This window comes from Phragmites australis, chromosome 10, assembly GCF_958298935.1.
Source record: "Phragmites australis chromosome 10, lpPhrAust1.1, whole genome shotgun sequence".
NCBI lineage: Eukaryota > Viridiplantae > Streptophyta > Magnoliopsida > Poales > Poaceae > Phragmites > Phragmites australis.
Window position 1 is genome coordinate 34,930,858 of NC_084930.1, and position 12,962 is coordinate 34,943,819.

The 12,962-nt window shown below is 42.8% G+C and overlaps 1 protein-coding gene across 1 annotated transcript; it reads right to left on the reverse strand.

Moving 5' to 3' along the window:
- Positions 1-32: 32 nt before the first annotated feature.
- LOC133931041 (membrane protein of ER body 2-like) lies at positions 33-6,246 on the reverse strand. Its single transcript, XM_062377874.1, has 9 exons — positions 5,629-6,246; positions 3,854-4,528; positions 3,529-3,690; positions 3,032-3,271; positions 2,415-2,543; positions 2,225-2,335; positions 1,702-1,917; positions 1,509-1,570; positions 33-1,399 (listed from the first exon to the last, which is right to left on the reverse strand). Exons 1-9 carry the CDS (start codon positions 5,843-5,845, stop codon positions 929-931), a joined length of 2,283 nt encoding a protein of 760 aa, XP_062233858.1. The 5' UTR covers positions 5,846-6,246; the 3' UTR covers positions 33-928.
- Positions 6,247-12,962: the final 6,716 nt, after the last annotated feature.

Sequence of the window (12,962 nt, forward strand, 5' to 3'; positions counted from 1 at the left end):
GGAAAGTCTATTAGCTTTGGAGGGTTGTTTGGGGAAAAGCTCCCATAATTTGTTAGCTAACACTTGCTGCGCAGACTGTAAAACATCTTTTCGTGATGAAGCTTTTTTGGAGAGCCTGTCATTTCTTCGTGGGTTACTGTAGCATTTTGTACTGAGGAGTTAAGTTTTAGGGGATTAATCTGAGGAGCATCATGTAGCAAGGGTGGGTGTAAAGTTCTGGTAACCGATTAGATGAAGGCAACAGCTGTCGATACCTCATCTGGTATGTTGGGGTCGTTGCTAGAGTCAGCTTGGCCGCCAGGGCTTACTGGGGGGATGTCGGATTGACTTGTGAGCATCAGACTTGGAGATCCTCCTTCCATAGCAGATCCTCCTTGATTATTTTGCCTTGGTACTGCTTTTCATCTGCCAAAATCTAGACTGAGTTGCCAGTTACCACCAGTCCACCATCACGCTTTCGGCCGTTCTATTGAGTCTTCATTGCCAATTTTCTCCTTGGTTCAGGATTTGTATACAGGAGGCAATGTGAAATTGTGAACTATGTAGTTGGGATAGCTGTCAAACATCTTGTGGTCTGAACTCATTAACCACAGTGCATGTTTGTGACATTTGCAATAGTGTATAAGATGATATTTACTCACATTTTGATGTGCTATTGCAATCTAATAAGCTGATCTGACAAAAGAGGGAATTTTCTTGCTCAAATGTAACTGATTATATGTTCCCTTAAAGAAAACGATAACAAGGTTGATATGGTACAAACGATGATCAGTGATGAAGATCATACGAGTGGCCGAGTGCTGTGAAAAGCATCAAAACTCAGTGAACTCTATTTAACCAAACAACAACAGAATCAAAGATAACGTCTCCATCCAGATGTTTGTGCCGGGATAATCTCTTGGACCATCAAAACAAAGGAACTCCATGCTCAGTATGAAGCCCAGGCGGTTGCCTCTCTGCCCATTGCGTCGGGGAATAGCAGACTTGGAGGAGCAGGAGGTGACGCACCCTGATCAATCAGACCAAAGTGAGCCAGAAGCCTTGTGATCAGCACGCCTGCGATGTATGACAGTCCAGAACAGCTCAAACCGATCGACAGGTAGTAGAGGAGAGTTGTGATGTATGTCCTGGGTCTCTTGACATGCGCCTTCCCGATTGCTATCAGCGCAATGCACGCAAGCGATGCAGCAGCAACTACCATCATCTTGTTCTCCCTGTTGTCGCTCTTCCTGAATGATAATCCGTAGATGACTGGTGGTAGCAGCCCGAACAGGATGTATGACAGTATAGCTATGAACATGTGGAGCTGGTATTTCGATCGCCTTCCAAGTTGCAACCAGTAGTGGCCAACAAGCTCATCATTTTCATCAACATCTCCTATATCTCTCAGATCAACAATCTGTTTTGAAAAAAAAGAAGAAATCTTTGTCAGCGCAAGAAGCTCCTGTGTATCTTACATGGTGATTCCAAAGAAAATATGTAAAGTTCAACCAAGAAAAGTATGTTACATTGTGGTAAATGATAGGAAGTCCACCAATAAGGTTTGCTATGCCCAAGATGAATATATCCACTGCAAGTGAAGAACATGATTTCATCAGCACCAGGGGGACCAAGCTCAGAACAGTTTTGAGTGTCAAAACAATCTAGGAATACCATTCATTAAGTATATGTCTTGATGCAAGAATTTAGTTAGAAACATACATGTCTTAGCACCACTTGCTGCTGCTGCTGATACAACAGATAGACTCGTGATCGATTCAACTAGACCACCATACACTATGGCTTTCAGTATATCCCATTCATCCCTTTGAGCAGGAACCGGTATCACAGGTACATGCAATGCTAGATGAGGTGGAGTGCACTGAATTGGTTGAGGAATAACTGAAGTTGGTTTCTCAACTGTCAGATTGCCAACTTCTGCAGGGCGACATGTCATCATCATTTACCATATAAACAGAATCATCTCAAATGATACATAAACATAGGGAAGAAATATCACGGGAATATTAGTATGCTCTTCAAGGTTCGCTGTCTACATCTGTCAGTCTGCTCTACGTTACTCTGGGATGTTTACAGACAACAATAACATTTGGAAGAGAGAAAATTTCAGTGCATATATATAGGTGTCAAACGTAGCTTAATAATTCTGTGCATATGAGAAGTAATTGTAAAAGGAGCCTCGAAATAGTGTAACTGAGACATCTGACAAGCAAATACACCACACCTGATAAAACTTTTGTTGGGCTTGCAGTTGGGACTTTAACTGCAGAATTAAAAAATGCTTGGTTGAAAAATGAGCTGTTCTCAGAGGCTGCTGTTGTATTTTCTTTAATATCTATAAGAAAACAAATAAAATTGCCACTGTCAGTATGCATATACTATAGCAATAGTTCATACAAATTAATGAGACCTACCTTCCTTGCGATCCAGGTGAATGGCATCAGTCACAACATCACCAGCAGGCTTTGAGAGAAGAATTTGTTCTTGGCGTGCTATGTCTTGCTGTCCAGTTACCATATGTCTCGTCTCTGTGTGCATGAATCCTGCATAAGAGGTTTTTACTTTTTGTTACTTTTTTCACCACATTGAGATGCTAGTTGATTAAACTAGTTCTAAACGAACTGTGATGCTGCAACTAACACTGATAAATTAATTATTCTAACTTCCTGATCTATTCTCTGGTTGTTTTCTAATGAAAAAGAAAAGGGTGTACGTTGTTAAACTCTGCGTAACATTGTCGCTCTTCATTGGCATATCTTATGTCTGTACCTTTTCCCCAGCAATAAACCACAATTGTTATTTGTTAAGGACAAAGCATTTACAATTACTCAATATTTTGCAAGTAGAAATTTCATGTGACGACACAATATTGAAACTTTACTGGCACAGCCTCTAGCCTGCTAAGGACTACCTTCAGTTGCAAGTATAGTCATTGCCAATGCTTGCCAACAAAATTATCCGATGTGAATCCAAAAAGTTTATTCTTGCATAGCTATGAGCCTGTCATGGCATATTGTATAGAGAAACAAACCTGTCTCGCTCTGCCAAGAGCTGCTGATTTTGCTGGTAGTAGACGATGATGTGTGAACTGTTACTGATGAAGATGATTGTTTAATTTCTTCTTCATTCTTTGCAGCTGGTAATGGTTTCTTAAAATGTTCTGCTTCCCCAATTGTGGCACCACTATGTGCAGATGATGTGTTAGCTTCAATTGATGGAGTTGTAACATTGGTGCTTGGTGTATCACTTAACAGTGGCTTCTTTGCTGGATCTGCAATGTGCGTAATGGTACAGAACATTTAGCAGTGACTAACTACCCTTTAGAGTTTAGACTACAGTTACAGAGTTCAGCAATAAATTGGTTTGTTATATAACAATGTCATTAGTTGAGGAGCTATTGCACAACTAAAAATTAACCTGTCGATTTTATATATTGATAGATCTGCCTCTGATAGTAAAGAGCAAAGAAAAGACACTTTATATACTCTTTGTATTTTTGAAGCATAGAGTAGATTATAGTTCCAGTACCTGCATCAGCTGATTTCTTTGGACTATCTACTGTCTGGAAACAAGATAGAAGCCAACTTCCGCAATTTTCAGACATGTGACGTGAAACAGAAGGATCCTGATCCTGAACTTGTTGGTTCACATCCCTCCTTTCAAATATACGGAATATGTAAAAACCACAGCCTGGAAACAACAAACAAGTTAAGCTGGTCCATCTGAAAATGAAAATCCTCAAGTAACAATTGTAGAAGCACAAGTACATGAAGTTTAGGCGTACACTATAATTCTGGCTATTAGTTCACAGCGGATGAATACATATCATGCGTGGAAGCCAGTCAAACGATACCTGTTGGAGTGAAGAAGGTGAAGCACGATAAACATCTGAATACGTCCGGTGAATCTTGATCCTGTCTTTCAGCTGCAGTTTGGATTGAAGCACTAGCAGAGGGCTCTGCAAGCTGTGGTTTTTTTGGTGGTTCATCACGTATTGCTTGTTTCACTGTCCTCTTTCTCTTCCGTAGAATTACCCTCCGAGTTATGCAGGAGTTGCATTTGGGACAGTACAGGTCATGAGTTTCTTGTTCATCCAGAATTTTCTCAAGATCATACTCTTCAATGTTTACTTTACCCTTAGTGACATGTTCATCCTTCTCAACTTCGATTTCATGAACTTTAGTTCTATTCGTGCTGCCATTGGAAATGCCAAGAGCACCACTCCAGTTTGTCAAGTCGGTTTTGCTCTCGCCAATGGTTGCAATCAGTTTGAGCCCTGCGTCTCTGTCTGCAATAGTCACAGTTTCACTGCTGCTAGAGTCTTCATGCACACCATTTGAGTGTGACCCATTTTCCAACTTACCAGTACGTGAATTGCGATTAGTTTCTTGAGCATTGACATTTTCCTGTTTCTCAAGCTCTTTGCCTTCTGCACTTGAAGTCTCATTTGTGTTTTCCTTTTCGCCACCAAATTGCACCACTTCTATGACTTCTTTTTCAGCACTTACTTCAGTAACATGATCAGACACTGAAAAGGAAAGTAGAGGGATCTCACTACTAGTTCAAACATTCTGAAGCTATTTTTTGCCATAGGAGTATATCCATTTTGTGCAGTAAGAACTTAGCACATGATGATAAGACGTGCAAATAAAGTAAGCCAGACTCACAGGTTTGTTAGACGAACTGAAGCAGAACTAGCTGAATGCAAGCTGAACAGAAAATGGAAGCCTCTCCGATTTAGTACTGAATGTTGACCCGGTGTTATGGGCAGGAATTACTGTTCACGCACGTGAACAGTACCATCGCACTGTAGCGCGTGACGATTGGTCAGAGATAAGATTGGTTTGTTAGTTTGAATCAGATTCAGTTAGAGATCTGTTAGTTTAAATTAGATGAGAGTTAAAATCTGTTAGTTTAAATCAGATAAGAGTTGGATATAAGATTAAAGATAAGTTAGAATTGATTTGAATTAGGATTTTGTAGGCCAGCTAGGTTATCTCCTTGCCGGCTACATATACACGATGTCAGCCCTAATTAAGGAATCAACCAAACAAAAGAAATCAATCTAGTTCTCGATTTGTTTCTCCTATGTCTTTTCTTTAGTTGTAAGTCTCCTAATCTATAGTCCAATCTCTCCTCTAGCAACTTGTGAGAATTCTCCAAGTGTAGAAATCAAGCAACCTCCAAGTCAGTCATCAGTCATCATCCATATAGTTTGTTGGCTGCTACCCATATAGTTTGTGGTGCCACTTAATCTTGAGTGCAGCTGCAGCCTAGAGGAAAGGAAAGGGACATGGAACAAAATCTGCAGGGGATGTTTGTTTCTATAGTACATCTCAATCCAATTCCTACCTGGTCCGTACCTCCTACCATGCTGTTTTAATTATTTTGTTTTTTCCCTTCCCTTTTCTATTTTTGTTTACAAAAAGGGAAAAGGAGAAGAGGTCCAGTGTCCTGTGAATCGCAATTGCTGCCAGATAAAATTGAGGGGGAGCAGGAACAGGACAACAAATCACGCACATTTTTCATTGGAAGCACAAGTTTAGACAGGATGACAAAGTAAGTTTTCAACAGGAGTTGAGTTCTCTCCCAAGGAAAAAGAGACAGATAACGTCAGCGGTGACTCACCTTTGGTGGGATCAAAGAAGATGCTCTTGTTGTGCTCCTCTTCAAGAGCCTGAGCCTCATCTCCATCGTTGCCATGCCCAGATAGAGATTGGCCAAGGTCCAGGTCCATGGGCTTCTTCTTCCTCTGCCTTGTCTGTAGGACCCCGGCGGCGTCCTCCTCCTCCTCCATGATGTCCACCTCCTCCTTGAAATCCCACGGCTTGTCCACCTCCATCATCCCGACCACCACAGACACAGAGTTGTTGGCCCTAGCTACAGCACTCCTACTCTAGTGTGAGCAAGGACCAAGGAGGCTTGGACTCTGCTCCCTTCATAGGGGTGGAAATGGATGGCAGGAAATCCGAATTATCCGATTCCGTATCCGTTAAAATGCGAATATGGATATCCGTATTCGTATTCGTTTCTGAAATGGATACTAAAATGGATATATCCGAATTCGTTTTCGAGATTCGGATTCAAATGTGGATATCCGAATTCGAGATATATCCGATTCGTATCCGTATCCGCCAACCAGGGAACTAAATTTTGCTAAAGTTTTAGAAATTTCAGATATGAACGAAATTCCAACCCAATCAAATTGGAACAATTTCAGTCAAATTTCATCAAATTTTAGTTAAATTTGATCAAAAATTTAAATTTTCAACATAAATTTTGAACAAAATTTGTAAAATTCCGGCCCAATCAAAGTAGAACAAATTTCATTCGAATTTTATCAAATTTCAGTCAATTTTTTTCAAAAATTTAAATTTCCAACCTGAATTTCGAAGATCGAGTAGATATCCGAATGCGGATTCGTATTCGAACTATCCGATTCGTATTCGTATTCGAATATATCCGGATCCATATTCGTATTCGGATTAAAATGTGGTAAATCGTACTATCCGAATTCGATTCCATGCGTATCCGATCCGTTTCCATCCCTACTCCCTTGTGTATCGCTACTCGCTAGCTCTTCCCCTTCTCCCGAGGAGAGGACAGTAGGACATGGCCTTTATAAATAGATCAGTCAGTGTCGTGAATGCCGGTCGGGAGGTAGCGCTGCTGCGGCTGACGCGCGGGGCCACCACGGCCACGTGGCGCTGTCCCCCGTGAGCGCGCGCCTGCGTTCAAGCATTTTCGGGAGGGTGAAGAGCATGTGGATTTTGTTCTTCCCTAATCTCTTCGGTGACGATGGTGACAAAACCGGTATCCTCTTCAGTGAGATATGGGTTAGTCTTTCTAGTCTTTTTTTTTAAAAAGGATTGAAGTCGGTTGCTGTCCCCTTGCGCGACTGCTTCTCTTGAGTTGTCGGTGTGTTCACCGGCGGCAGTGGAGTTTGCTTTCGGGTTGTCATCTTCGATGAATCTACAGGTGCTAGCGTCACTCCTGTTACCTAACCACGCACAGAGAGGAGTTAGCAGCATCTCTTGCGACGTCTACATGAGGGAACTACTTTGCGGGTGTGGTTTGGGGCTTCGTTGCCTGTCGATTGGGATCTGTTGTCGTGGTGTTCGGCGTTTGATCCCACTCCTCGTGACAAAGTTGCGGCCTGCCGTTCGCCGGCGCGTTCAGCGATTCAAGGTCACGACAACTCATTTGTCGTGCCACTCCTGGCGTATCAAAAACTTGTTTCTCCTTCGTCCGAGTGGGTTTCTACCTCATGTCATCGTGTGTTCTTTGTTACTGTTTGGTGGTGCGGTGGAGCATAGAGCTTCGGAGGTCCTAACCGGTGGCGACCAAGTTTATAGGAACAACCTCACAAGGACTTCAATGTAATTTGTGTTTCTATCAGGGGTTCCGTGCAAGAGGCTGGATGTGATCTTATCTTCGTATATATAAAAGTCCAACCCTTCTCTAAAAAGAATCCCCATCGCAAGTACAAGCTTGATCCACCTGTGCTCCTGCTCCTCTCACTTCTCCCTCTCTCTACCCATGCATGGCCCTTGACTTGGGCATTCAATTCTTTCACACACCAGCTAACCACCGTGTTTGAAGTAACACTAACATGTTGTTGCCATGCATTATATATATTATTAGCTGCAGCAAGCCCGGCCCATATAAGTATACTGGAATTGAATTAATATATAAATACTACTCCATACTATTCCACAAATTTGACCAATACATGTATATAGAGTTATAGACTAATGATTAAATAAAAAAACACAGTGTTTGAACATTTCTAGCTAGTACCGGTATAAAATTGTTTTAACTAACAGATGCACTGATGGATGGATACAGCTTGCGACTGGTAATGAATTAATGATACAGATCGTTTGAGGTAACTGTCATTATACTATACTCCCTCCGATTACAAATATAAGTCGTTTTAGATTTATGCATAAGGATTAAGAAAGTAGATCAAATGATTTTGTTGCTCTTCATTTATTCTGTATTAGAAAAGATAACTCATTCGTTTGTGAGAGTGATAGTATTTATTAAACAAAAATAAGACGGAAAAAAAAGAAAAAAATGTATAGAAGTTCGAGAATGATTTATATTTAGAGAATAGTTGAGGAGGCTAAAACAACTTATATTTACAACCAGATGAAGTACTGTATAAGAAAGAACCAACTATGAATCATTTAATCTTGCTGAGGTAGAGGCGCCCATTAACTATATTTTCATCTACCAAATTACTCCAAAGGTAAGATATATCAAGACGTGACAACTAGTTTTTTATTAATTGTTTTTCTCGCTGTGGGAAATAAAAATAATCAAGAGAAAGTGACTTATGATGAGGAAAAGGCATATATGGTCGTCCAAATTATTAAGAGAGTCTTCATCAATAAATAGGAGTACATTTATACTAGCGGAAAAGGATCGTTGGCAACGTCGTCAAAATAAAGGCATCCATAGTCCAAGATACTGATTGCATGCGTATATATATATATATGTAAAATCTAAATTTTGAGTGTGTATTATTTGGCCTCTCCGCCCGCACACCTCAGCTACCATCCGATCAAGGGTGGGATCCATCTGACCGGCCTCCCCTACTTTTGTCACCGTGCAAGCAGCGTGCGAGACCGAGAAACTTTCTTTTCGCTCTCATCTTCCTCTTACATCCTGTTTATTTTAGTTGAATATTATAAAAAATATCTGGTAGATTATGGATTATGAAAATTTGGATTCTAAAAAGTTGGTAATTGTTTGGCAACATGGATTCTGAGGGGTGGATTGTTGCTTTTGGATGTCAATAGTCTGTAATAATCTTAGCTATTTTGGGTGGCATGTTTATTCTTTTGTGACATGTTTAACATTCGAATGAACTTGTAATTTATTTTGAAATAAAAAATCCATTAAGAAATTTTAAAATATAAATAATTCATAAAAACTTGAATATTTGTTTCATAATTTTTAACACTTTTATGAGCTCACATATTTTCACGAGTGCGCATATTTTTATCAGATATAGCATGTTATAATAAAGGGAAAACTGCAACCCCCCCCCCCCCCCCCACAAAAGTCACTTGGATTTTGACTTTCCCCCCCAAAAATTGTTTTGTTGCAAAAAACCCCCCAAAAGTTTGACTTTGTTGCAAAAAACCCCCTAAAAATTTAAAAAAATAAAAAATCATTAAAAAAATTCTAAAAACAACTAGAGACAATTCTAAGACCTTCTGTGAAATTTGTTTTAAAAAATAACATCCTTTGCATCATATTTCATGAAAAGGAAGTTTGGAAAAAAAAAAGAAAAATGTGCAGCCCATTTATTAACTCATGTTATTTTAACTTTGTCATGTCTACCATTATTTTTCCTACACAAATAATTGTTTAAGTAAACTAATAAAAGTGGTTTCACTAATTTTGGGGGTGTTATGGATTAGTTATGAATTAATATATCTGCAACACATTTACTCAATCCTGCACGTTACAATAACTATTTCAAGATTTCATGTATTTTTACAAGATAGAGGATCATGTAAGAAGACTAAAAAATTTTATTTCATGATTTTTGGATTAGTAAATAATTAACTATGCATTTAACTCGAATTAATAAATGAGTTGCACGTTTTTCTTTTTTTTCAAACTTACTCTCCATGAAATATGATGCAAAGGATATTATTTTTTAAAACAAATTTCACAAAAGGTCTTATAATTGTCTCTAGTTTTTTTTTAGAATTTTTTGTGATTTTTTTAAATTTTTTGAATTTTTGGGGGTGTTTTTGCAACAAAATCAAACCTTTGGGGGGTTTTTTGCAACAAAACAATTTTTGGGGGGGAAAGTCAAAATCCAAGTGACTTTTGGGGAGGTTTTTGCATTTATCCCTATAATAAAGCCATAAGAACTGGTTTCATGATTTTGGACAATTTAAGATTTAACCAGGAATTTAAGAATTTATAACATGTTTAATTAAGTATAGGAAATTTAGTGAATATTTCATGTATGCATGTATTTGTAACATGTAGGTCCCATAAATACAAAACTAACAATATTTATTTCATATTTTTCTGAGCTGTAATTATTTTTCTATAACTTTTACAAGATTGTGAATGCACTAGTTCTAACTTCTAACTTGTGTAGCTAGTTATCTAGCTGTTCGTTGTAGCAGCTACTAGCAGTACTCGCCGGCGTCTATGAGACTATGACTGGCTGCCAGCTCGCTAGCAGCGAATCCAGTAGGGGCTCAGTCAGTGGAGGGTGGCACCAGCACCAGTGCAACCTAAGGAGCTTACCAAGTGCTCAGCTAGCCAGGAGGAGCTCGGCAGCAGCGGATCGACGGTTAGCATCTTCACGGTGGCGGAGGAAAGATAGGTGGCAAGGAAAGCTTCAAATAGAAGGGTGTTGGCTGTGTATCCACGGCGAGAACTAATCTGGGAGGCACAAAAGGATGTGAGCAAACCATGGACAGAAGCATTCGACTAGCATCTCGTTGTAGCCAAGGAATCGATGGAGATGGTGGGGCTCGGTGTGGCTACCGGCGCGGAAAGAGATGTCCGCGCGCTCGGTGCTCCTGCGGAAAGGAGGATGGAGGCGAGGGAGCCGATGGGGGAGGTCGTAGTGGCACCATCCACGCCGGGGATCGATTCCGTGTCAGCCGGCGGAGCTCGCAAAGCGTCCCGGTACGCGAGCTCGGGCACCTCCGTGTTGAGATCCAGCGGATTTATTCGTGCCGGTAGCGGTAGGTCGACGCTGCTTTGACGGCGGCAGTGTGATTTTCGGTAGCGGCTAGAGTTGACAGGAGAACGAGAGGATGGGTAGGGAGCGTCAGGTGCGGGATAGGGGGCAGGGGTTAGGACAATGGCAAGGCCGGTGGCAACGACCTCTGCCCAAACGACACCAAGGATTTGGGGGAGTGGCCTCCAGCATGTATAGCAGCATCACCAACCTCGACTGCTCTTCGGTGGGATCGAGCCCCTACGCATTGTATCGGCTCCTCATTGCTAGTGCCGAGAGATCGAGCGTTGCGCCATAGGGAGCGAGCTCTTGCGCGCGGGATTGGCTCTTCGTCGTCCGGGCGAGATCCTCTGCACGGGGCTGTCACGGAGGACCAGGCAGGCGAGCAGCCTGACGATACTAAAGGCAAGCCTGATACTGTTATCAGCCAGACAACAACGAGATGAAGGCAGAAGCGGCTGAAGACTGGTCTGTAGACGACGTATGCTATCAAGGCGCAATGTTATTGCTTTGGCGTAATCAGGGGTAATACGTTAAGTGAATACTGAACTTGTAATTCGTGGTATGCGGACTGGCGGGATATATAAGTCAGCCGGGAAACACTTATTGGATTTAAAGATGTCCAAATGGGCCGTGCTTACTGGGCCGGCCCGAGGCACGGCACTGTAGGCACGGCCCAGGCACGGCACGGCCCGATCACCGACGGGCCGGGCCGGCACGGCACGAGGCCACGGGCCGTGCCTGGGCCGAGCGTGCGGCACAACGGGCCGGCACGGCACGGCCCGGCCGAGTCGGGCCGGCACGGGCACGGCCCAGCCCGGGCCGGCACGGTCCGGCCCGGCACGTATTTTCTATTTTTTTTATATATTTTTTAATTTTTTAATATTTTTTATCTATTTTTTATATTTTTATCTATTTTCTATATATTTTTTATATATTTTTTTCATTTTTTTATATTTTTTTATCTATTTCGGCCCGTCAGGCCGAAATCGTGCCCGGGCCGGCCCGGCACGGCACGATCACCGACGGGTCGTGCCGTGGGCCGAGGGGAAGGCACGCGGGCCGGCACGGCACGGCCCGTTACTGTAGATGGGCCGTTTGGGCCGTGCCGAGTCGGGCCCGTGCCGGGTCGGCACGAATGGCCCATTTGGCCATGTTTGATTGGATCATCGATGAAAATAGAACCTGCGCAATGACCATGCCGGTCTTGCGGCTACCCTCCCAGATTCTCCTTTCCGTTGGATTTCTCCCTGAATTTGTGCTCTAATTCTCTCCTTTATCCTCCCTCTACTCCAGTCTACTCTCCGATCGAGTTATTTTACCTTGGTTCGTAACAAATTGGTATCAGAGCCAATACCCACCACCTGTTCGACAGAAGTTCCTCACCGCTGTTCACGATCTGGTGACCTCGAAGTTGACAAGCGAGAATCCATACTCGAAGCCACGCTACATCTCACGCCAGCAACAACATCTGATGACAATGGAAGGCCAATTCGCAGAGTTCCTGAAGAGGTACGTTGAAGATCAACAGAAGCTGGAGGTAGATCGCCAAGAGAACAAGGTGCGCTCGGAGACCATCCAGCAGGCGATGGATGCCTGGAAATCCGTGGGTGACCGCGTGGAGATCCTGAGTCAGGCGGTGCATGCATGATCTGCGCTATCAAGTGGATCAAATCGCGCAACACCCCGTGCTGTCGGGAGGGACGCAGGACACCTCGGGGGTGATCGCCACGGAGCGCCGGACTCCGACCATCCAGGCATCAGTTCTGGGGATGCCACCAATCGTCTCGCATCTCGGGCCACAGAGCCACCACATCGACTACGAACACCGGGGCATGGCGCATGGGTCGGTGACGACCCTGATGCCAACCCCGATCAAAGGTACGCCACCGAGCTCTCACCTTGAGTCGCTTCGTTCGGATCGGTCAGGGGATCGATTCCATACTTCTTCGCATACCAGTTCTTGTTCTGGTTTGGGTGGACACATGCTTAAGCTTGAATTTCCTTGCTTCTAGGGGGATAATCCGCAATTCTAGCGACGGAGATGTGAAGATTACTTTGGTGTTTTATGCTGTCTCCCCTGAATTCTGGGTGCGGCTTGCAACCTACCATTTCTCCAGACATGCCGCACTGTGGTTACAAGCTCAGAGGGAGTTCACGTCGTGGGCTAATTTGTGTTCCAAGGTGATTGATCGCTTCGGCAGGGATCAGTATCAAGACTTGATCCGTCAGCTGT